Source organism: Lissotriton helveticus, chromosome 2_2 (genome assembly GCF_964261635.1).
Source record: "Lissotriton helveticus chromosome 2_2, aLisHel1.1, whole genome shotgun sequence".
Lineage (NCBI taxonomy): Eukaryota > Metazoa > Chordata > Amphibia > Caudata > Salamandridae > Lissotriton > Lissotriton helveticus.
The window spans coordinates 381,596,112-381,620,538 of NC_136060.1; the positions used below are offsets into that span (position 1 = coordinate 381,596,112).

At 50.0% G+C, this 24,427-nt stretch overlaps 1 protein-coding gene across 1 annotated transcript in view; it reads left to right on the forward strand.

Annotated features, from left to right (window-relative positions):
• Nucleotides 1-24,427, forward strand: part of POLN (DNA polymerase nu) — a 2,689,548-nt gene that overhangs the window by 150,705 nt on the left and 2,514,416 nt on the right. The window contains exon 4 of the mRNA XM_078678603.1: nucleotides 575-714. Coding sequence (XP_078534729.1) covers nucleotides 575-714 — 140 coding nt within the window. The remainder of the gene's footprint in view (nucleotides 1-574; nucleotides 715-24,427) is intronic.

The window sequence follows — 24,427 nt, forward strand, 5'->3', positions numbered from 1 at the left end:
GCATAGAGGGCATTGCCGTAGTCCAATCTGCTAGTTATGAGTGCGTGGGTGACGGTCTTCCTGTGTTCTGGGGGGATCCATTTGAATGTATTGCGGAGGATGCGGACGAAGTTAAAACAGGTGGAGGCGACAGTTGATCTGCAGGTCAGGGTGAGGGTTGGAATTGAAACTTACCTTTACAGTGCTAGGCAAATTTCTATTCCACCTCAGATGTGGGCAAAAAGGTACAACACGGGGCCCTCCAGCAGGATTTCATGCTTAACACGCACATTAGGGGAAAGCACATGGATGACCCAAAAATGTAAAAAGGTAGAACTCCTTGGCGTCATAAAGCCATACAGAGGACCTTTGTTGCACTAATCTACTGTAAATATTTTTTCACTTTACCATACTAAAAATGATTCAAAATTTCTTGTATGTGCTTTAATATTGTTATTGTTTGATATAGTTACTGCCAGTGTCTTTAGTTGCACATATTTAAGCGCTGGCAATGTGTTGATCAGTATTTATAATGTTTAATTATTCTATATGATGCCATACAGCACAGAAATAATATAAATATGTTAATGCATAGGTGTAATATGGAAAATGTTGACCAGTATCTGGGGCATGATATCCACCGAAAGCCCCTATCAAATATTGCTCAGAGGATCATGGCAGCTATGCAGTTCAGCACTTCCGACAGAACTACAAATTATTTCCAGAGTGAAAAAAGTAAGTAACTTTCATCAAGTCTATTACAACGATTCATTAGTGTTTTCTAATTCATTAGAGATGTGGTGAAAAATGTGTGTCTTAAGTTAGTGAACAGGAGGAACAGCAAGAGTATTTAGAAATGGAGTGACTAAGGACCACTGCTGGGCCAGAAATTGATATTAGTGGTAAAGTAAATACTTTTTCAATGACATCTGAAGATGTGATTCCCTGAAGTACACCACCTTTATTACTTTGTATGTTGTTTTTTTTAAAAGTAAATAAGGCACTGTGCGTCGTATAGACCGATCTTTCTCTTCAAAGCTGAGCCCAAGATTCTGGCTAAACTCCTGGCCAATCGGTACTGGGCAGAGTATCCACTATCCAAGAACCAGCCATAATAGTCTCCCTGGATGCTACCATGGCCTTCAACACCATCAAATAGCCCTACCTCTGGGCAGTACTGGAAAAAATGGGGTTTGGCCCGAAATATATCCAATGGGTACAGATCCTATACGCCAAACCTTTGGCGCAAGTGGTGGTCAACAATAAAAAGTTGGCCTCTTTTGGACTTAGCCATGGGACACGTCAGTGGTGTCCGCTGTCCCCCCTCTTGTTTGCCTTAGCGTTGGACCCACTGGTGGCGTGGGTACGTAGGGACCCAGTTGTACTGGGACTGCATTGGTCCCCGCAGTGGGAAGACCGCATTTCACTTTATGCGGATGATATCCTACTTTATATGGCCTCCTCGAGAAAGTTCCTGATAGCGGTCATAGCCATCCTGGTGATTTTTGGCATATATTCCAGATATTCCGTTAACTAGAGTAAGTGCCTGCTGTTCGTTCTGGTGGGAGAGCCACCTATTACACTGAAGGGTTGCCCTATACAAATTAACACACAGGGCACATCATTTGGGAGTGTGACCTTATTGCGGCCAAGTGGGAACATTTATGCACATCATTTGGGAGTGTGACCTTATTTGTCCCTACTGGTGGAAGATACATGACACCATCAACACAGTGCTATCCACACATCTCCATCCTGAAGCCCGTAGATGCCTCTTGAATGTATGGGGGCCGACGGATTTGAATGTTTCCCTGACACAATGAGTCACCCTGGGGCTAATGCTCGCCAAAAGAAATATCGCACAGCTATGGGGAGCATCTCATCCTCCCACGGTAGAGGCCTGGGAGAAAGACCTTGACTGGTCCATCCATAAAGAGAAGACAGTGTATGTGGCTCGGGGCTGTCCTAGAAAGTGGACCCGCATATGGTGATATATTGCTATTTTTGATTTCACCTATTGTCTCCATGATGCCAGATCTTACTGGTTCCTATGTTCTGAAATTAATACGCTGATGTATGTTAATAAAAAGATGTACAAAAAAAAGTAAATAGGGTGCCCCAGAATTCCCACAGTAAATGTTATTGGTCTGGCACACTTTCTTTTGTCTCCATATTTAGGGTTAAGATTTTCAAGGAACTTGAAGAGTGAATAGCTCATGACCCAAAGGTGATAGTGACGCAGGGTGAATAGTTTAACACCCATGGGTGCCAGATGTTGGTATTGAAGGTGGCAGTGATGGTAACTGACCTATAAAAGTAGAGTAGTAGTCCATGTATAGAAACGGCATGCAAAAAGACCATGCAGGACTTCTTCAAACCTCAGGTGCTGGCTAGAGCACCAGACGTGGGTCCCATGCTCCCTTTGCCACAAGAATCAAGCTAGCCTGGCAGATGAGGGCTGCTACAACGAAAGCGGTCTCAGGATGCTTGTTTCCGGTCCAGGTAAGACCGGGCTTGGCAGTTCGGGCTGGACTGTTCCCATAAGGAACAGGGTCAAGACTGAATTGCATGTGACTGGTTCTGATCTGGGGTGGCCAAACTAAAGAACGATGATGGATTCAACCCAGATCTGTGACTGGGGGTGAGTGTCTGAAAAGTTTCAGTGCTCTGTCCATTATCTCCTTGTGTTTGCACTAGGGGTGGGTGGAATTTGCGTAATTGCATTACGCTAATCTACGCACAACTGTAAAACGTCTCCGCAAACACGCAAAAATTCCGCGAACACGCGGAATTGCTTGTTCGCAATGCCTTTTTCCTGTTAGCAATCGCTGTTTGCGTGCTCAGGGGAAATATCTCGTGAACACGCATTTTGAGAATGCGAACAAGCAAAACATTTCTCGAAGTTGCGGAACGCAGAATTGTGGGCAATTTCGCATTCTCCGCGAAAAGAGAAATTACCCAAATTCTGCAAATTCCGCAGGCAGAACGGAATTTACCGCCCAGGCCTAGTTTGAACTGGCTAGAGCACTAGCCTTCGAGGTGCGGTGCCTATGCTCAGCAAGCCAGGATTAGGGGCCCCCCAAATGCGGCTTAGTGAGACTCTTTGCGACCTAGGCCACTGGGGGTGATGATTTTCTGTCTTGAACTGTAGAGAGATCAGCATGACGTTTAAGGCACAAATGTGCTACAAAATTGTCCTAGTAGTTTCGGTGATTGCTATAGTAATCTATGTAGTTGGCTTGCTGACAGATCTGTATCTTCTGGATGGAGATGCTCCACTTGATGAAAGAATACATCAAATGCTAGCAAATAATAGAGAAAAGATAGAAGTAAGATTTTCACAAAAAATTAATTCTAAAGTATCTTAAATTACAATGTTTATTATCAAATATTAGCACAATATGCAAGGCCCATGCATGTAGAAGAGTGCTTCATCTGCTCATATGTGCCTACTTCTGCAGCTGAAGGTTCAACATACTTTTGTCTTCCTTTGTTGTTTTCAGTCTGATGCAGTGTGTTTGTGAATCTCTTCTATCCCCAAGATACGATTAAGATGTCTTATTCGGAGTACGACTCACCTTTAGAAAGTACCTCTTTCAAACCTGTACACATGGATGACAGGCCCTACGTCTTTATTTTGAAAAACGTACATACGGAGGAGTAAACAGAAATACATAATGAAATATTTTCAACCTTTTGCATGTTCTAATATATGTCTAACCGAGTTGCAAGTGAGCTTTCATTCAAAAGTAATCTTGCAGAAAGGCTTTATACAGCTGAACTTAATGAGAGAATAATGAAGGAGAAGGAAGTTTCAAAGGAAGGAGCAAACAAAGAACCCAATCAAGGGGAAGAGAAGGTTGAAAAAAATCCAAAGTGAAGTTTGGATCTGGCAAAGAGAGGGAAACTATGCATCATTTGTGAAAGGAAAGGGAATGGGATGGCAAACACTGTGGATTGGAGCGCTTGTGACCAGAATTTTTTTGGTGAAGGGCTCCATACTAACAGGGCAAAAAAATAGCATAAGGTGAATACATTGTGTGTGGCAAATCTGCTTCTTTCCAGTTGCCACATAATTCGGTGGGAAGTTGCTATTTAGCGTATATATCCTACGGATAATTTGAGTCGTGGAAATGCAACCAATCTTAGAAGAAATAAGCGTAGCTTCAGAGAAACACTTTGTGATCTTTGGTGTTTTAATGCTTTCTGTATAAGTAGCTTGTGAAGATGTGAAGATTAGTAAACTGTGAAGATTAGTAAACTGTCCACCTTTGTGGCTAGGCTTGCTTCTAACACTGCAGGTGCACAAATGTTATTAATAAAGAACTGCTCAATATGAAAGCTTTGATTTAATGTTTTTTTTATTTAACAAAAACTTCATTGCATTTTGTTATAACAAATCATCCAAAATACTGGACTATGGGTGTCCATTTCATAAGTAATGGTATTAAAATGTAAATTTCAACACTACGGTACTATTCAGTTATGAGCTTCCAGTTTGTTCTATGTCACAGTTTATGCAGTGAAGATACATGGATTATAATCAAGTACTTCAGAAAACTGTATCCCACCACCCAGTTCCCAACCTCCGCAAAATTCTCATGTCATAAAAGAACCATCATCGCGGCAATAAACAGAGCAGTAGGGAGAGAGAGGGATACGTGTCTGTTCGGGTGCAATACTACACATTTATGATCCCAAACAACTATGATGACTCTAGACCCCAGGTACCTGTATTGCCCAGTGCATTCTCTCTTCTAGGCCGATGAATACTTGTTCACTGGGACCCTGTACCCTCTCCAAGTTCTCTTTTTTTTTTTTTAAGTGCACAATCACCCGTAAGGGTCTCTAGGCGCTGGGGGCCGTCGGGAAGATTAAGCAAGCTATTGCCCAGAGTCACATGGTGCTGGGCTAACCTGCCGCCGGAGCCGGGGATCGAACCGTGGTCCCCAGATTCCGGAGTCAGTCGCCCTGGCCGCGGAGCCACACCTCTTCCCTAAGTTCTGAATCGTATACCTTAAAGCTCTCCAGCATTGTGTCCATTCCATTGAAATTCTTGTTTTGCCGAACCCCCTATATTCCTCCAGCCCAAGGGCTACGCTTTCTGCAAGGTCCCGTTGTTGCAGTTCCTCATGCCAGTCCATCAAATTTGGAGTTCTGAGGGATTTCCAGCGCCGTTTGAGGAGGCGCTTTGCCAGTAACATTGCTAAGTTGAACAATTTCCTCTCAACTTTAGAGCCCTTGGGGCCAACGGGTAATTCCAAACACAACCTTTGATGGTATGCCATTGGGCCTAGCCAGTAACTGCACTCAGTGCTGTGGCTTGTCCTGCCCAGTATTCCGATAGTTGACTGAGAGATTTGATAATGCAAAAGAGATTTGCATTAGATATGCCACTTGCAAACGAAGGCAGGCTAACATTCCCAAAGTAGATAACCAGATTGACAATTGCGTGACTAATATCACTAACATCACTCATGAACTATAGGAGCTAAAAGAGATTGGTGCACAGGAAGATATAGCTTCTTTAGTTAGTTCAACCAGAAGAGAATTTCAAAGAAAGGTGAATGGTTTGGAAATAAAAGCGGAGGAATCCTTCATATTATTCTAATGTCCATTTTAATATTATTCGGTGCAGTATGTACTGTTGTCTCTTGCAGGGGATCTACACTGATAATCATAAGCACTGATTAGTCACCCCCACATGCAAGGTACTTCTTTACAATATATATTCTTAAGTGTAGGTGTTCGCCTTTCTTCAGAAAGGCCAGGATAATCATTTATGTTATAACATGATTTACACCCTTTAAATGAGGCTATATTGGTCAAATCCTTGCATTTGTATTTAAAAAAATTGTGATATATAATTAAACAAATCTTGCAGGAACTGCATTATTTGTCCTTATAAATCACCTTAACAATGCTTTTTATTTTTTTTTAAAACAAGCTTTATTACATATACTGGATCGTACACAGCCCTTATTTTTGCCACATCCCTCTCCTACATTTCCGGCAGCCCGCAAGGATTTACAGACGACCCCGGCTCCCTCTCCTTGCTTTGAAGCCAAATTTTGCCCGGCACCCCCAAACGTCGCGGAAATTGATAATTAAGCCCCTTGTGACTATTTTTACAGCCCTGATGCGATACAGAGTTTGATTCTCTACACCTTCGTTAACCTCAGATGCTGTACTTGCCTCATTGATTAGCTCTTGGAGTGATTTCCTCCAAAGACTCAGCCATGGATTCCAGACGTGGATCCCACCTGCCTACTTAACAGAGCACAGACTATATTCATGTAACCATCGTCCTGATGATGGCCTCAAATCATAGAGGTTGAAACGCCGTCGACCCTGCAAACGCCAATTGCGGCTTGATATTGGTCATTTTGCAAATATTGAAATTTTGTACATAATTGTAAATATTCTATATTGACCGTCACTGATTATGCCTTCACTTTGCGCCGCCTCACATTGTCTCATAATCACTTGTGTCACTGCGCTGGTTTCTCACTCACCTTTGCCAGTAGACTTTTTGTTGTTATGTTTACTGCAATTCATTTGTGCCACTGTGCTTCTATATGCAAATAACAACTTTTTGAACTATACCTTGGTCTCCCTTACTCCTTTCTCTTGTGCTATGTGATTTATTCACGTCTTTATTTGTCTGCTCATGTGATATTCCTGTTGAGACACTGTATTTTGGCTATAACATCCCGGAGGCCGGCGGCGTATGTGGTTTTATGCACTTTACACAGCTCTAATTGCCAACCACCACGGGATCTACTTGGCATCAATTCCCAAAAGGTGGAAAATTGATCTCTACAGTAAGTGACTGCTTTTATCCACCCAGCAATCGTGGGAGGCGCTGTTTTTTTCCAGTGTATGGCTATCTGCTGTTTTGCCATTAACAGCAACATGGCTGCAAGCTTACGATTCCCCTTCGGGATGTCCTTTACATATCCTAGTAGTGCCACCAATGGTGTTTCTGGTACAGCTACTTGTGTTATATGCCCTACGTGCTTAACTATGTCAGTCCAGTAGACTGCTGTTGGCCCACAGGCCCATGCAAGGTGAACAAATGTGGCGTCCTGCGCTCCACATCCCCAGCAATTTGCATCTAGCTGTAGCCCCATGCGGTGTAGTTGTGCCGGTGTGTGGTACAATCTATGTAGAAAATTAAAATTAATCAAACGTAGATTATAGTTCGGCGAAAGTTGGTCCATCTGAGAACAGCAAAATTTCCATTGTTCCTCCGTTATAGTTAGGTCAGCTTCCCTTTCCCAGTCCTCTCTAGACGTTGTTCTCACTACGGGGTGATCCCTCTGTGTCGTGCTATATATGCATGTAATTAATTTGCGGGGTGACTGGTTATCTGAGACGTTTTCCAATGCTGACAAAGCGGGGGGTTCAGAAGGACACCCAGCAAACCTGGCTTTACATGCCGCTCTGATCTGATAGTATAGAAGCATATCCGAAGCAGTGGGCGCCTGCTCTCCACACATATGTGACATAGATAGGAATTCTCCATTTGGGTAAAGATCGCTCCCTTTTTCTAGTTTGTGTGCTTGTGCTCTCAACCTGATGGCTGTGTCCATTAAGGGGCCTATCAACAGGTTATCTCCTATGGGCATAGACGGTGCGTATAGGACGTCTTGATGCGCTCTATTAGCTATACCTCTCCACGCCTACCTCATTGTCTCCACTGTGTCTATTTCTTCATGGGGTCGTTTGTATGGGGCGTATACGGCCGTTCTCAGTGGCAGGGGTGCAATCCTGTCTATTTATATCGCCACATGGGGGTGAAATGGCGTGGGGTGATGCCAATAATGCAGTAATTGTGCCTGGGCACTGTAAGCGTATAATTCAAAGTCTGGAGTGCCCAGCCGCCTTGTGTGAGTGTCAGTACATTCCAAGATACCCTGGGTTGTCTTCCTGCCCATATTAATTCTAGCACAGCAGATCTCAGTCGTTTAAAAAAATGCATGTTGAGTGGCATGGGTATATTCACAAATAAATAAAGTAATTTGGCCAGTATGACCATTTTTGTGATGGCTATTCGCCCCCCCAGAGAGAGCGGCAGGTTTTTCCACCTTTGTACCTTGCCTTCCAGCCAGTCTATTAGTCGGCCATCATTCGCCAGCCATATCTCCTGCACCGATCTGCTCATCCAAATACCTAAATATCTCATCGCCTCCTTCGCCCATTGAATCAGGAATTCCGTGCCAAAGGGGATAGTCTCATCAGTTAGTGGCATGAGCACAGATTTAGACCAATTTATCTGGATCCCAGCGAGACCCCCCATATCTTATCAATTCCCTCATTACCACATCAAAGTTTTCATTAGGATTAATCACGTACATCGTCATATCGTCTGCATACATAGAAATTAAAAGGCCTCTGTTCGTAAACCCTATGCTCCGCTGCGCATGATGCTGCCTGAGCCTAGACAGCCAACGTGGCTATGGCTAACAGCAACGGCGACAGTGGGCAGCCCTGACTTGTCCCTCTCGTGATAGTAAAGGGATCACAAATGTGACAGTTCACTCTGACTCGTGCTACCGGGTTTGTATACAGTATTTTGATCTGTCTAATGAATATAGGGCTTAAGCCATGTGGTTTAGGATAATGAAGAGGAATTTCCATTCTAACGAATCAAATGCGTTTGTAGCGTCTAATATGTCACTACAGCTTGCACGTGAGGGGCCAGGTATTGCAGTGTGCCAAAGAGCGTTCTCAAGTTATGTGCAGTGGATCGCCCCGGTATGAAGCCTGATTGGTCCGGAAGCGCTATCTGAGGCAACATGGGTTGAAGTCTGTTTGCTATAAATTTGGCATAGATTGTGGCGTCCGAATTTATCAGTGACAATGGACGATACGAATCGGGATTGGTCGGGTCCTTGCCTGGCTTCAATATGGTGATGATCGTGGCCTTGCGTAGTTTCTGGGGGAGGCAACCAGTTTCCATCGCCTCGTGAAATACCTGCAATAGCCTGGGAGCCACGATCTCAGCATACTCTTTGTAAAAGGCCGCCGTAAGGCCGTCTGCCCCTGGGGCCTTGTCCTCTGGCATACTATTTATTACTTGCCGTGTATCTTCTGTTGGTATTGGCAGCTCCATGTATTTCCTGGCGCAGTCATTAAACCACGCCTGAGCCACATCATCTAAATATGCCTCTATGTCAGCTTGAGCCGGGTTGGAATGTGAGGTATACAAATTACCAAAGAAGCACGCCATTTCACGTAGAATGTCTGGTGGTGCTCTCACCCTGTTCCCATCTTCTAAGCGCAATTCAGTTATGTACTCTGATCCCCTGGGCATGCGTAGTAGTCCCGCTAGCGTTTCCCCTGGTCGGTCACTTTCCCCATACTGTCTAGCTAAGGTGTACTTAGAAAGATACTTCGTTTCCCTTTCTGCCTCCTCCTGGAACTCCGTCAACTTGGTCCGTATCTGTGCCATTGTATCCAGGTTCGGAACTAGACGCTGCAGGTTCTCTAGATCCCTATCTCTCGTTCTAGTCTCTGCAACGTGTTACGTATGTCTTTTAACACTCCAGATTTTAGCGCCATGCAATGGCCACAAATTACTAACTTGAACGCCTCCCATAGGATTCCTGGTGAATCTACCGAGCCCTCATTTAGCTCAAAGTATTCCTCAACCTTTACCCTTAGCTCCTCGCGGAAGACCAAGTCCAGCAACGCGGTCGATGGGAATCTCCACGTGTAAGGCTGGATATACGCAGGAGGGATATTAAATCTCACCTGCGCAGGTGCATGGTCGGAAAATGTACGAGGCAGGTGTGTGGCATCTAATAGCCAGGCATGTATGTCTTTAGAAACCAACCAAATATCTAGTCGCGACCACGCATTACGGTGGTGCGTCACAAATGTCCCCACTCTCGCCAAAGGGTGCAGTGAGCTGCAGGAGTCGACCAGCTGGAGGTCGTGTATTATAGAGTGTAACATTGCCGCTGCCTGTGGATGATGCACCCGGGACGTCCCTTGCCTGTCTGCATGTGGCGAGAGTACAACATTAAAGTCTCCCCCCACATCATTTCCACGTGTCCTAATGTCTGTAACTGCTGCCCTATGTGGTGAAAGAATTCTGGGCTGTCTGTGTTCGGACCATACGTGTTCACAAAGGCCACAGGGGTGTGACATAGCATCCCCTGCAGGATGATATATCTACCTTCTTTGTCCTTTATCGTGTGGTGTGTTTGCCAGTGCAGTCCCCTGCGGATCAGAATCGCCACTCCCCTTGAGTAACTAGAATAGCCAGCCTCTATTACCTCTCCCCACCTTCTATGCCAGAGCGCTCCGACCAGAGCCGCAGTCAAGTGCGTCTCCTATAAATAACAAATATCCACCTCGTGTCTGGTGAGGTAAGAGTGGATTAGTCTCATTTTTCTACGGTCATTTAGGCTCCTGACATTCCACGTAAGGCATTTTATGTTAGTCAAACCAGGTGCAGAAGACCTCAGCACTCAGCAGCAGAACTGGTATATGAGAACGCGTTTTCGGATAACCCACCGCTGTACTGTACCAGGCCCACATAATGCCTTACAGTATAGTCCCCAGGACACCCCTGTAGCGCGTCTCGCCTTGCCTTGGTGCCTGCCTTGCCTTGGTGCCCCTCGCAGCTGCCCGCTGTGCCCTCGTGATTTCCTGGTTTTCTCTTGTCTTGTTGCCCTCATTTTGTGTTCTTGTTCTCTCCTTCTGTTTTCAGATTCTGGATTCTGCCAGCTAGCTCGCACCTCTGGTTGCCCCCTCCCGCTTCCCGCTGCCGCTTCCCGCCACCGATCCCTCGCAGCCCCGCCCCCTTCGCTCCTCTGCATCCCCATTGGCCGCCCTGCTCCCGCCTCCCAGCTGCTCCTCCCTCCCACTTTGCCTCATATGGAGCCCGCGCGTACGCGCAGCGTTCACGCGCAGCGGGCGTGCCGATTGTGCGACGAAGGCTGCCAAAGGCAAGCCCGTCTGCGCCCATCCGCGCCTGGCCCGCGCCCAGCACCAGGACCCCTGGCCCCCGAGGATGCCAGCCCACACGACGGACTTACGACGCCTCCACCCTCAACGCACTCAAACCCGACCAGAACCCCGCCTGCTACCGAGCCACCCCGAAAAGCACCCACGGACCCTTCACCTGCAAAGCCTGCAAGTTCACCTGCCTCCGGACCTGCACCGCACCCAAAAGGCCAGGCACCAGCAACAACCACCTCAAGTGCATCCTGCTCAACACCCGCTCCGTCCACAGGCACCCTCACCTACAGGCCCCCGGGACCACGCACACAATTCAGCGAAGACATCACAGACTTCATCAGCCCGCACGCCCTCCCCTCCGCTGACTACATCCTCCTAGGGGACCTCAACTTCCACCTGGAGAAAAACAAGGACTGCAACACCACCGCCCTGCTGGATAACCTCGCCAACCTCTGACTCAAGCAACTGGTGGACACCCCCACCCACTACGCCGGCCACACGCTTGACCCCGTCTTATCCTCCAGCAAGCACATCTCTTTCAGCCACTCCACCGGACTTCACTGGACGGATCACAGCTGCGTCCACTTCAGCTTCAGAAGAACCACGACCCACCCCCACCCGCAACAGGTTGCTCGCAGGAGCTGGAGCAAGATCACCGCTGACCAGCTCACCACCTCCCTCCGCCAGAACCCTCCCGCCAGCGCAACGGACCCCAACGAAGCAGCCCGCACCTTCACACAGTGGCTCACCAACTGCACCGACGACCTCGCACCACTGAAGAACCCTCCCAGCAGACCCGGCAGCAAGAATGCCTCCTGGTTCACCGACGAACTCAAAACGTCCAAGAAAAACTGCCGCACCCTTGAAAAAGCCTGGCGCCACGACCAGACCACAGAAAACATGACTGCCCTCAAGAACGCCACCCGCAACCACCACCAGCTGATCCGCACCACCAAAAGGACAACATTCAAAGAACGACTGGACAACAACACCCACAACAGCAAGGAACTCTTCAGCATCGTCAAAGAGTTCTCCAACCCCAACCCCAACGCCGGAAACGACATCACACCCTCGCAAGACCTCTGCGACTCACTCGCCACCTTCTTCCACCGCAAGATCGCCGACATACACAACAAATTTGGCGCACAGACCACGCACCCAACCACCGAACCAACGCCCCCCACCAACACCCTCTGCAACTGGACCCCGGTCAGCACCGAAGACACCACCCGCACGATGAACACCATCCACTCCGGATCACCAACCGGCCTCTGCCCCCACCACGTCTTCAACAAGGCCGACTCCGTCATCGCACCCCGACTCCGGGACATCATCAACATCTCCTTCAACACCGCCACCTTCCCGGAGAGCTGGAAGCACGCCGAGCTCAGCACCCTCCTGAAGAAACCAACAGCGGACCCCCCCGACCTCAAGAACTTCCGCCCCATCTCGCTCCTCCCTTTTCCTGCCAAAGTCATCGAGAAGACCGTCAACAAACAGCTCGCCGCCTTCCTCGAAACAAACGGACCCCTCGACCCTTCGCAGTCCGGCTTCCGAGCCAACCACAGCACCAAGACCGCCCTCATCGCAGCCACAGATGACATCAGATCCCTGCTCGACAACGGGGAAACAGCGGCCTTCATCCTCCTGGACCTCTCTGCAGCATTCAACACTGTCTGCCACCGCACCCTAGTACAGCGCCTCAGCAACATCGGAATCCAAGAGAAGGCACTGGAGTGGATCATCTCGTTCCTCACCGGAAGAACCCAGAGAGTCCGCCTCCCCCCGTTTAGATCCGAGGCCACCGTAGTCATCTGCGGCGTACCACAAGGATCCTCACTCAGCCCCACCCTCTTCAACGTCTACATGAGCCCCATCACAGCCATCGCACGCCAACACAACCTCAACATCATCTCCTACGCCGACCACACCTAGCTGATCCTCTCCCTCACCAACGACACCGCCAGAGCCAGCCTACACGAAGGGATGAAAGACGTCGCCGAGTGGATGAAGAACAGCCGCCTGAAACTGAACTCAGACAAGACGGAAGTCCTCATCCTGGGATCATCGCCCTCCGCCTGGGACGACTCCTGGTGGCCCCCTGCCCTCGGCACCACCCCCAAGCCAACGGACCACGCACGAAACCTGGGCTTCATCCTGGACTCCTCCCTCTCGATGACCAGACAAGACAACGCCGTATCGTCATCGTGCTTCAACACACTGCGCATGCTCCGTAAGATCTTCCGATGGATCCCCACCGAAACCAGGAAGACAGTCACCCAGGCACTGGACTACGGGAACACCTTCTACGCGGGAACCACTGCCAAACTACAGAACGCCTCCGCACGACTCATCCTGGACATCCCTCGCCGCAGCCACATCTCTACCCACCTGAGAGACCTGCACTGGCTCCCCGTCAACAAGAGGATCACGTTCAGACTCCTCACCCACGCACACAAGGCTCTCAACGACATGGGCTCGAAGTACCTCAACAGCCGCCTCACTTTCTACACACCCACCCGCCAGCTACGATCGGCCAGCCTCGCCCTCGCTGCCGTACCACGCATTCGCAGAGCCACCGCTGGAGGAAGATCCTTCTCCTACCTGGCGGCCAAGACATGGAACTCCCTCCCCATCCACCTACGGCTGACCCAGGACCACCTCTCCTTCAGAAAACAACTCAAGACCTGGCTTTCGAGCAGTAACGAACGCCTCCCCCCAGCGCCTTGAGACCCTACTGGGTGAGTAGCGCGCTATACAAATTTTTGATTGATTGAGCTACCCCGATCTCGTACAAACTTGCCCATGTCTCTCAGTGTAGTAATCAATGCTTCAGTCTGGATGGCACAACAAATAACATCCCCCCCCTCCACCCACACCAACCCCCCAATCAGGTTGTGAATCGCCCCCCCCCCCCCCCCCCTCCCAGAACAACAAACTAACTACACAGTGCAGCTGTAGGAAGGGAATCATCCCATGGGGTGCGCGGGGCTGCCAGCAAACTGCCCTGCACTTATGGAAGGGTGGCTGGGACCACGATATCGCGCCCACCTTACAGGGCCTAACTACGCATACCTTACATCCGTTTAACAGGGAAAGCCAATAACAGTTGTAAGTACATATAGAGTACCCCGCTTGATGAAAACTGCAATCTTACCAGCGACCATCGATATTAGAAGCATCAAATCACCAATCAGTGCACTCCCCTCAGCATACCCACCACCAACAGTGTGTTTCTGTCCGTTCTTCGCCTGCCGCCTTCTGCTTCCTCTGCTCCTTCGCCAGTTGTTTTGCGTAAATTAGTGCGGCCTTGGCATTGGTGAAAAAAGTGGGCTTTCCATTGCCTTTTATTCACAATTTAGCCGCGTATATCTGTGCATATTTTGTTCCAATTTGTTGGAAGATTCTTTTTGCAGGGATGAATTCCCTGCGAGCCACCTGCACCTGCAACGTAAAATCAGGATATAGCGCAATGTCATTTCCATCGTATTGTATAGCTCCTTTTTCTCTTGCCATTCGGAGTATGGTATCACGGTCACTGTAGTTAAGTATCCTCGCTATGACTGGCCTCGCCAGTGCTCGTGGCCGCGGTCGTAGAGCCAGCGATCTATGTGCCCTCTCAATAAGGAACATCGCGGATGTCTGTTCCAAAAAGGTCCCTCATCATGGTCTCAATGTATTTCTCCATATTTTGGATGTTTGTTGTTTCCGCAATTCCCGTGATCCGCACGTTGTTCCTCCGCGACCTGGCTTCCAAATCCTCATTTTTTTGTTGGATCACCTCCAGCACTTTGTCCATACCCCGCAACTTCTTCTCCACCTCGGTCTGTCCCTCTTCAGTTTCCGTCACTCTTGTTTTGAGCACGCTTAGGCGCCCCTCCTGCTTTTTGACCCGTTAGGTGATTCTGTCCATGGGCTCCGCTAGGGTATCCATTTTGGAGTCTATGCCCTGAAGGCTTGTTTTCAAGTCCTTAAACATGGATCGTATATCCTCCGGCAGCTGGGCTGAGTCGGCGTTGTCCGCAGGATCTTAAAACCCAGCATGCGTCTCCACCTGTTTGGTAGACTTTTTATCAAAATTAATCCTGGATTGTCTTGTATCCGGCGTCCCCATGTTTCCGCACAGAACAGAGCCGAGGTCCACTCCCGGCACTAACGACTCCTTCCTGCGATGTTAGGAGAGCTTGTACAATATAGAACAGAGCGCCGCCTTTCCACCAATATTCGTGCCGTGCTACTGCCAGCAATCCTTTTCTCCACCACGTGCAATCTATATAGGCCTCTCCGAAATTCAGCCCGTAAGGCACACCCTACACGCCTCACACATCCACTTTTCAGGCGACCCGTAGTGGTCATGTAGCTGGAGCGCAGCTGCGCATCTCTGTGTCCCGGGCGCTGTTATTGTGCTGCCACCTACACTGCTATAGGGTCAGCCCACCGCCTCTCGACATCTCCTCGGGGTCCACGTCCAGCTGCTCACTCAGGGGGCACCAAGCGTCCAGTCTCAGGGCCAGGGTACATTTGTTGCTCCTACCGCAGCAAAATGGCACTCCTAAATCAGTCCCTCACACACTCACCTCCAGGCGCCACAGTGTGTCTTCATAGGCGAGCCAGGAGATTCCTCAGGTCTCCTCCACTACATAAATAATTGTCTGAAGCAGCACGCCGCTAGGCTGGATCGAGTCGTATTCGCTCCCCCAGTGCGGCGTAATGTGTAGAGCTGCTCCGCGCCACCCGTTCACGCGTTGACCCTCTCTTTGCCATCTTCTCACGCTTGCAGGGCAGCGCGCCCGATCTAAGGTGCGGTCATCCGCTCCCCCAGCACTCAAAATGGCGGCGTGTCTGCGGGTCTCTATATTGCTACCACACCCCAGCGCCAGGCATGGCCAATCTGTTCCCCCACAGTTGCCTTTTACTGCTGGGGTTAGTGCTGGTGGCTCCAGTCTTCGTTAGCCGCTGCAGTTCCTCTTTGCGGGCGGCTCTCGCCCGCCGTCCGATATGCAAATGGCTCAGCACTGCGTCTCCCGATCTTGCCTCGGAAGCTGTTCTCCGTCCAAGGGAGGCTCTCCGCCGCCTCGCTAGTCGCCTTCTCGTAATGAGGGGTCCGCAGCTCCCAGCGACAGGCCCCCACGGTCCCCGCCGGCAGTGCTCAGGAGTCTTTGCCACCCTGCAGCGGCCACTCGAGGTCCTGGCTTCAGTCGCCGCGCAGGCCTCTACGCGGCGCCGCACGTCTGCCTGCGTGTCCCACAGCTTCCACAGGACTCGCCAGCTACCAATTGTCACCGATCGACCCAGGGAGAGTATCCACACTTTCCCAAACGGTTTTGCCCCTATTGTGGACTAATGCGATGGATTAATGCCGGATTTTGGTAGCCCAGCCGGCGGAGCCGCACTAATATGCGGCCATCACGCTGCCTAGCGAAGCCACGGCCCCCTAACAAAGCTTTTTTAAAGGAAAAAGGTGAAGCAGGAAGAGGACAATGTAGACTTGTATTCTGCAGATCTGAAAAGAGTTTATTGCTTTAAGGGCTCACAGCCCACTAGTATCCCATCATGCCCAGTAGGTGGCAGTCACCTTGTTTCTTTTTTCTGGCTGCTGGTGACAAAACCGTGGAGCACTGAGCTCGTCAACACCTTTATTTGACAATTTCAACATTTACAGTGTTTTTCTGTCATTTTCTGACAGGAAAATTATTTTCCAGTCTCATAAAATGCCATCTTTATTTGATAAATGCCCTTCCTGTGGCAGAAAGAAGGCCAAATCAGACCCTGCCTTCTTGACAGCCACATCCCTGACAGATGTCAACACTGCAGGACTTTTTTCAGGCGTACCCTGAGGGACAGGAAGATTTTCCTTCATGGAACAGAAGAATGACTCAGACTGCAGGCGGCACAGTCTGAAAGTGGGACATCACAATATTGAGGAGAGGGTCAGTCCTCTACCAGGGCTCTTCCACCTTCCTCTGAGGACTCCAGCAGAGGGAGATCCAAAAAGGGGGTAAAGTTTCAAAAACAAAATTGTTGCCGGTCGACATTGAGGACATCGATGAGAAAAGGTACGGTGCCTACATGCTTGCCATCCAGAGCATTGTCGACTTTGAGAAGGAGACATTCGATGTCAAGACATAAGAGGTCAACATCAAAGAATTTCAAAACGTTGAGACACATGAGATGCTCAACATCAAAGTCTTTCGACATTGATAAGAATCGAATTCGAGAAACCTAATGACGTGGAGTCATTCTCGACCTGCGGAAAGAGTCAGAGTCGAGACCAAGAAGATCACCATCAACCTCTGGCTCAGAATATTCCAGGGCATACTTCCTTCTTCCAGACTCTCCTCCACCTGCGCCAGCTTCTTCAGTGCCTATTCCACGTATTTCGCCTCCTCCTTTTTTACAGACAGAGACACTTTTGGAAGCTCCTTCTTCGTCGAGGCCTCTTGCTTCCCTTTGGAGATCAAGATCTTCTCAGTTCAGATCTCACCATAGAGCGAGAGCATGTGCGCCTTCAAAACATCGACAATGTTCTTGGCACTCCTAAAGGCGCTCTTCTCGGTGCAATCATCATTATCGTTCTTGCTCCAGATCCAGTGTTAGGTCACGATCAAGACTGAGATCATTTTATTCCACCTCTTCCTCCAGTACTGGATGATACTCACTGATACAGACGGATTCTCCCCATCCAAGGGTCTCACCAATGGATGAAATCAACATCTTCCAAGAGGTGTTTCTGCTAGGGGCTTCAAAACTGCACATTCCATAACATGTTCCCTTCATGACAACATCAGTGATTTTTTTAGACTCTTCACCAACGCGTAGCATCAAGACGCCTCCTAATCCTGCTTCGGGTTTATTAGAACTTCCATGGAACTATTCCTTACACTAGCTGCATCCAAAGCAGCTCTGTCTAGGCTTCAGAAGAAATATAAGCCTCCGGAGCTGGACCCGTTATTCTGCAATCCGATCCACCCCCTGATTCCATTATCTTGGCTTCAAAGAAGGTACGTTCTACTACTCCTTCATTCACAGTTACACCAGACAAGGAAAGTAGGAAACTGGATTCCGTGGGACGCAAGGTATGTGGCACAGCTGCCACAACCATGAAAGCGGCAAGTACGTCTGCCCTGCTTGGCAGGTATTACAGATCCTTATGAGACTCCTTGTAGCAGTTTGTTGAAGACTTACCAAGTGACTGCAGAGTGGAGGGCGTGATGGTCTTGACCCATGTGCTTAGCATTGTTGCAGATGAATCTTTACTGGCAGCCCACAGCTTCAGTCACGGTTGGCCCTCTGACGACAGCCCTCAAACAAAGATCTCAATAGAGAATACTTAATCTTCTTTTGTCTGGCAACAATGTTTGGTAGTCATACGGATGACGTCCGAGATGGAGGCCTAGACAGCAAATGGTCTGGAGAAATGCAAGGAGCAACTAAAACATCCTTACAAAACTTATAAAATGTGTTTCTATCCACAGATGGTTCAAACCCCTAATCTGTTGCAAGGACACCAACAACAGCAGCTACAAAGATCTTTCCAGAATCACCAAAGGCAGCAGCCTAAGGAAAGAGCTGGGCACCAACCTGCCCAAGCAATGAAAGCCTCGAACAAGCTCCAAACAATGAGCCTCTGCTTCCCCTTCTTCTGTTACACGCTACGGTAAGAGGAAGAATTTCACAATATCTAACAGAGTGGACATCCATCGCAAAAGATGCTTGAGTTCTGAATATTGCATAGAATGGTTACTGTCTCATATTTACCAGCCCTCCACCAAATATTCAACCAAAATCATCCAATCAGCATCTGCAAATGCTGACATCAGAAGTGAACACCCTTCTGCAGAAGCATGTGGCGGAGCATGTTCCTCCCAACCAACATGGAACGGGGATTCATTCCTGTTATGTTTTGGTGATTAAGAAAAGTCCCAGAAACTAATTCAGACCCATAATAGATCCGAAAGTCACAATCAAATGGATATGGAGAGAAAAGTTCAGAATGCTACCATTACATCAAATATTTGCTCAAATTCATCACGGAAACTGGCTCTGTTCAATAGATCTTCAGAATGCATACTTTCACATTCCAATGTCCAGAAGACATCGTAAATTCCTGAGATTGTGTCAGGAATGGCCCTAGCCATTCCTGTTTAGAGGGAAAGTCCCAGCTGACAGCTCTGGTGGGCCCCCGATCCCAGCTCTCTCACTTTCAGGGGACACAAACTACCTGCAGTCCCACTCACTGTCTCACCCAGTTCCGCTTCCGATAAGACTTGTTCATTGCCTTGACTCACCCTCCTTGTCACTCACTGCCGGCCATGACTGCCTCCCGCTGGCCTGGTTCTTTTCTGTGGCCTCATGTCTCTCCTCCGTTGTTTTCTGACACTAGCATTTTGTGTTTGGGAGCAGCTCTTCAGGCATTCCCTAGCTTTCATGCAACATTAACAAAGTTGTGTACCCTCAGGTTGGTCACCAGTTGGATTTCAGTGGGTTCTCTACAGTTTTCACGTTACTTGCGTCTTACTGAGCGACTCTGTTGCTCCTGGCTGCCATCTTGGATGAACACAGGCTCTGCTTGCAGGCCAGGTCACCCCCTGCCGCCGCACAGCTCCACCTGTTCACCGCCCGCTGCGGCCTCGAGCACGAGTTTGCGCCTGCTTTGCCCTGTTATCACCGCTGTGTCTTGTGGTTTGTTTTATTTATTCTGTTAATCCCCCTTGTAACTCTGTATTTCTGCCCTACTGTACTGTTTTTGCTGCGCTCTTTTGCTCGCATCCCTTCCCCTCCACCCCCCTTCCTGTCTCTGTTCCCCGCTTTTCCCGCCGATGCCCCTGCTTCCACGCCCCCTCGCCGCCTCGCTCCCGCCTCCCAGCTGCTCCTCCCCTCCTCCTTGCCTTGAAATGGCGGCCGCTGGCGCGCCAAAGGTAAGCTAGTCTGCGCCTGTCCGCGCCTGGCCCGTGCCCAGCGCCAGAACCCCTGGACCCCGCGCACACCACAACTCCAGACTCCGTTACAACACTAACACCCTCCACCCTCTCAACACCGGCCGAGTCCACCGCTGCTTCCAGGCCGCCCCAAAACGCACCCACGGACCCTTCTCCTGCCACGCCTGCAACTTCACCTGCGACAGGACCACCAAACCACCAAGTACCAGTCCCAACCACCTTCGCTGCATTCTCAACACCTGATCCGCACGCAAACACGCCGTCGAGCTCTGGGTCCTGCTCGACAACTCCACCCCAGACGTTGCCTTCCTCACCGATACCTGGTGGAACGACACCTCGGCACCCGACATCGCCACAGCCATCCCGGACGGCTACAAGATCACCCGCAGGGATCACACCAACGGAATTGGAGAAGGCTTAGCCATCGTCCACAAGTCCACCCTCCAGGTTTACACCCAAGCAGACGACTCCCTCAACTCCGCCGAACAGTTGCACTTCCGGATCCACACTGACCCCAACACCACCCTCAGAGGAACACTCATCTACAGACCCCCCGGGCCCCGAGCCCTCTTCCGCAACTCCATCGCCAATCTAGCCAGCACCCAAGCACTCGCCTCCACGGACTACATTTTCCTGGGGGACCTGAACTTCCACCTCGAGAACAACAACGCCAACTCAACCAGCCTGATCGCCAACCTCGGCCTTAAACAACTCGTCACCGAACCCACCCACGCCGCCGGCCACACGCTCGACCCCATTTTCTCCTCTAGCACCCACGTCGCCTTTAACCACACCACCGAACTCCACTGGACCGACCACCGCCAAACGTACATGCCGGAAACTGGAGAAGAAATGGCTCCACGACCGCACACCGGACGCCACCCGCCGACATCACCAACTCATCAGAACAGCCAAGAGATCTTCCTTCAAAACCCGCATGGACAACAACGCACACGACAGCAAAGAGCTTTTCAACATTGTGAAGGAACTCGCCAACACCAATGACATCCCGCCCTCACAAGATCTGTGCGACTCACTGGCCACCTTCTTCCATCACAAGATTACTGACATCCACAACAGCTTCAACACCTCGACCGCCCAACCACGGCAAAACCCACCCCGAACGCCACCTGCACCAACCAGCTGACCGCCTGGCCCTACGTCAGAGACGACTAAACACGCAAGGTCATGAACTCCATCCACTCAGGATCTCCGACCGACCCCTGCCCACACCACGTATTCAACAAAGCAGACGCAACCATCGACCCCAACTACAGAAGGTCATCAAAATCTCCTTCGACACAGCAACATTCCCGGAAAGCTGGAAGCACACCGAAATCAACACCCTCCTCAAGAAGCCCAAGGCGGACCCCAAGGACCTCAAGAACTTCCGGCCCATCTCCCGGCTCCCCTTCCCAGCAAAGGTCATCGAGAAATTCGCCAACATGCAGCTGACCCGCCACCTCGAAGACAAACACATCCTAGACCCATCCCAGTCCGGATTCAGACAAAACCACAGCACAGAGACTGCCCTCATCGCTGCCACAGACGACATCAGATGCCAACTAGACTACGGCGAAACTTCAGCCCTCATCCTCCTGGACCTGTCAGCCGCCTTCGACACAGTCTGCCACCGCACACTAAGGACATGCCTTCAAGTAGCCGGAATCCAGGAGAAGGCCCTAGATTGGACCACGTCCTTCTTCTCCGGCAGAACCCAGAGAGTCCACCTCCCACCCTTCCGATCCGAAGCCACCGGCATCATCTGCAGAGTGCCCCAGGGCTCATCCCTCAGCCCGACCCTGTTCAACGTCTACATGGCCCCCCTCACACAAGTGGCCCGCCAGCACGACCTGAACATCATATCCTACGTCGATGACACCCAGCTCATCCTCTCCCTCACCAACGACCCGCACACCGCCAAAACCAACCTCCACGAAGGCATGAGGCTGTCGCCGAGTGGATGAGGAGCAGCCGCCTGAAACTGAACTTAGACAAGACGGAGGTCCTCATCCTCGGCCACACCCCCTCTGCCTGGGACGACTCCTGGTGGCCGACCACACTGGGAACAGCACCAACACCCACGGACCTCGCACGCAATCTAGGATTCGTCCTCAACTCTTCCCTCTCCATGTCTAAGCAGGTCAGCGCCATCTCCTCCTCCTGCTACAACACCCTCCGCATGCTCCGCAGGATCTACAAGTGGATCCCGACCGAAACCAGAAGAACGGTGACCCAAGCCCTCGTCAGCAGCAGACTGGACTACGGCAACGCACTCTACGCAGGAATCCCGACCAGACACCTACAACGGCTGCAACGCATCCAAAACACATCCGCCCGCCTGATCCTCAACATCCCTTGGCGCAGCCACATCACCCCCCACCTAAGAGACTTGCACTTTCTCCCCGTCAACAAGAGGATCACCTTCAAGCTCCTCACCCACGCACACAAAGCACTTCACAACACCGGACCGGTCTACCTAAACAACAGACTCAACTTCTACACTCCCTCCCGCCAGCCCCGCTCCGCCAGCCTCGCCCTCGCCGCTGTCTCACGCATCCAACGAACGACCACCGGTGGCAGATCCTTCTCCTTCCTCGCCACTAAGACCTGGAACACCCTCCCCACCCATCTGCGGCAGATCCAAGACCTGCTCACCTTCAGAAGGCTCCTCAAGACCTGGCTCTTCGAGCAGTAGCAGCCACCCCTCCCTCAGCGCCTTGACACCCACACTGGTAGGTAGTGCTCTTTACAAGTTCACTGATTGATTGATTGAGTGATTGCTATGCAAGGCGGGCGAGCCTGAGCCGCGGTGCTGGCTATTCCAACTCTTGAGCTGAGATGTAAGCCTTCCTTGTGACTATGCGGTACAAAAGGGTTGGTGATGGACGGAGCATCTGAACCAATCAAACACTCACACCCAGTCAACAGATCTGGGTTTAATCCATCACCGTTCTTTAGCCCACTCTGCCACCCCAGTTCAGACATGGCCATATGCAAATCAGCCCGAACTGCCAAGCCATGCCTTCCCTGGACCGGAAACAAGCTTCCTAGGACCAGTTTCTGGCATTCCAGCTGTCTTCAGCCAGGCTTGCTTGAATCCAGTAGCAAAGTGAGCAAGGGACTCACGTCTGAGCATACCCTGCCAACGTATGGCGAACAAAGCGGTACAAAAGGGGTGGTGATGGACGGAGCATCTGAACCAATCAAACATTCACACCCAGTCAACAGATCTGAGTTTAATCCATCACCGTTCTTTAGCCCACTCTGCCACCCCAGTTCAGACATGGCCATATGCAAATCAGTCTGACCCTGTTCCTCATGGGAACAGTCCAGCCCGCACTGCCAAGCCATGCCTTCCTTGAACCGGAAACAAGCTTCCTAGGACCGGTTTCTGGCATTCCAGCCGTCTTCAGCCAGGCTTGCTTGAATCCAGTGGCAAAGTGAGCAAGGGACTCACGTCTGAGCATACCCTGCCAACGTATGGCGAACAAAGCGGTACAAAAGGGGTGGTGATGGACGGAGCATCTGAACCAATCAAACATTCACACCCAGTCACATTCACACCCAGTCAACAGATCTGAGTTTAATCCATCACCGTTCTTTAGCCCACTCTGCCACCCCAGTTCAGACATGGCCATATGCAAATCAGTCTGACCCTGTTCCTCATGGGAACAGTCCAGCCCGCACTGCCAAGCCATGCCTTCCTTGGACCGGAAACAAGCTTCCTAGGACCGGTTTCTGGCATTCCAGCCGTCTTCAGCCAGGCTTGCTTGAATCCAGTGGCAAAGTGAGCAAGGGACTCACGCCTGAGCATACCCTGCCAACTTTTGGCGAACAAAGCGGTACAAAAGGGGTGGCAGCTAGCCGATACCCGAAACAATGGGGCATCCGGGTTCTTATAGGGTTTTGGCAGGGTGGAAAAATATGGAATAATTCCATCACTAGTTGTCAAAAAATCAGCCTCATGCTTTGTAATGTGACCGTTAGCTTCAGCAAAGTTGACCAAATCAAAGATTTTGCCTTTAATTCAGGGGATGGATCTATGGTCAAAGGTGTATAGCTATTACGGTCATCTCAGAGGAGTCTGCACTCTGTCGTAATCCACTGTATCCTGGATTACCCCTCCTCCACCTTTGTCTGCTGGCTTTATCACTATAGAAGTGTTAGACTGCATGGATTGTAGTGCTTGGAACTCAGCGGCACTCATGTTTTTAAATACTCCTGTCTCTTCGAAAGTCTCAACATCATTAAAAACCGCCTGCTCAAAAGCAATTATTTCAGCAGGAATGGAATGTGGAGGAGGGTTAAATGCTGATTTTAAATGTAAGCCAGTGTCACTGGCAGAGTCTGATGTCTCTGTTGGTCCCATCTTCTCAAAGAAAGCTTTGTGCTTCAATTTTCTAAAGAATTCTGCCAGCTCACAGTGCAAGCGGAATCTATCCAAGCGTGCCGTGGGCACAAAGCCAAGTCCTTTCTCTAAGACCAAAAATTCTGTCGAAGTTAGATTGACCTGGGAGAGGTTAGTAACTAAA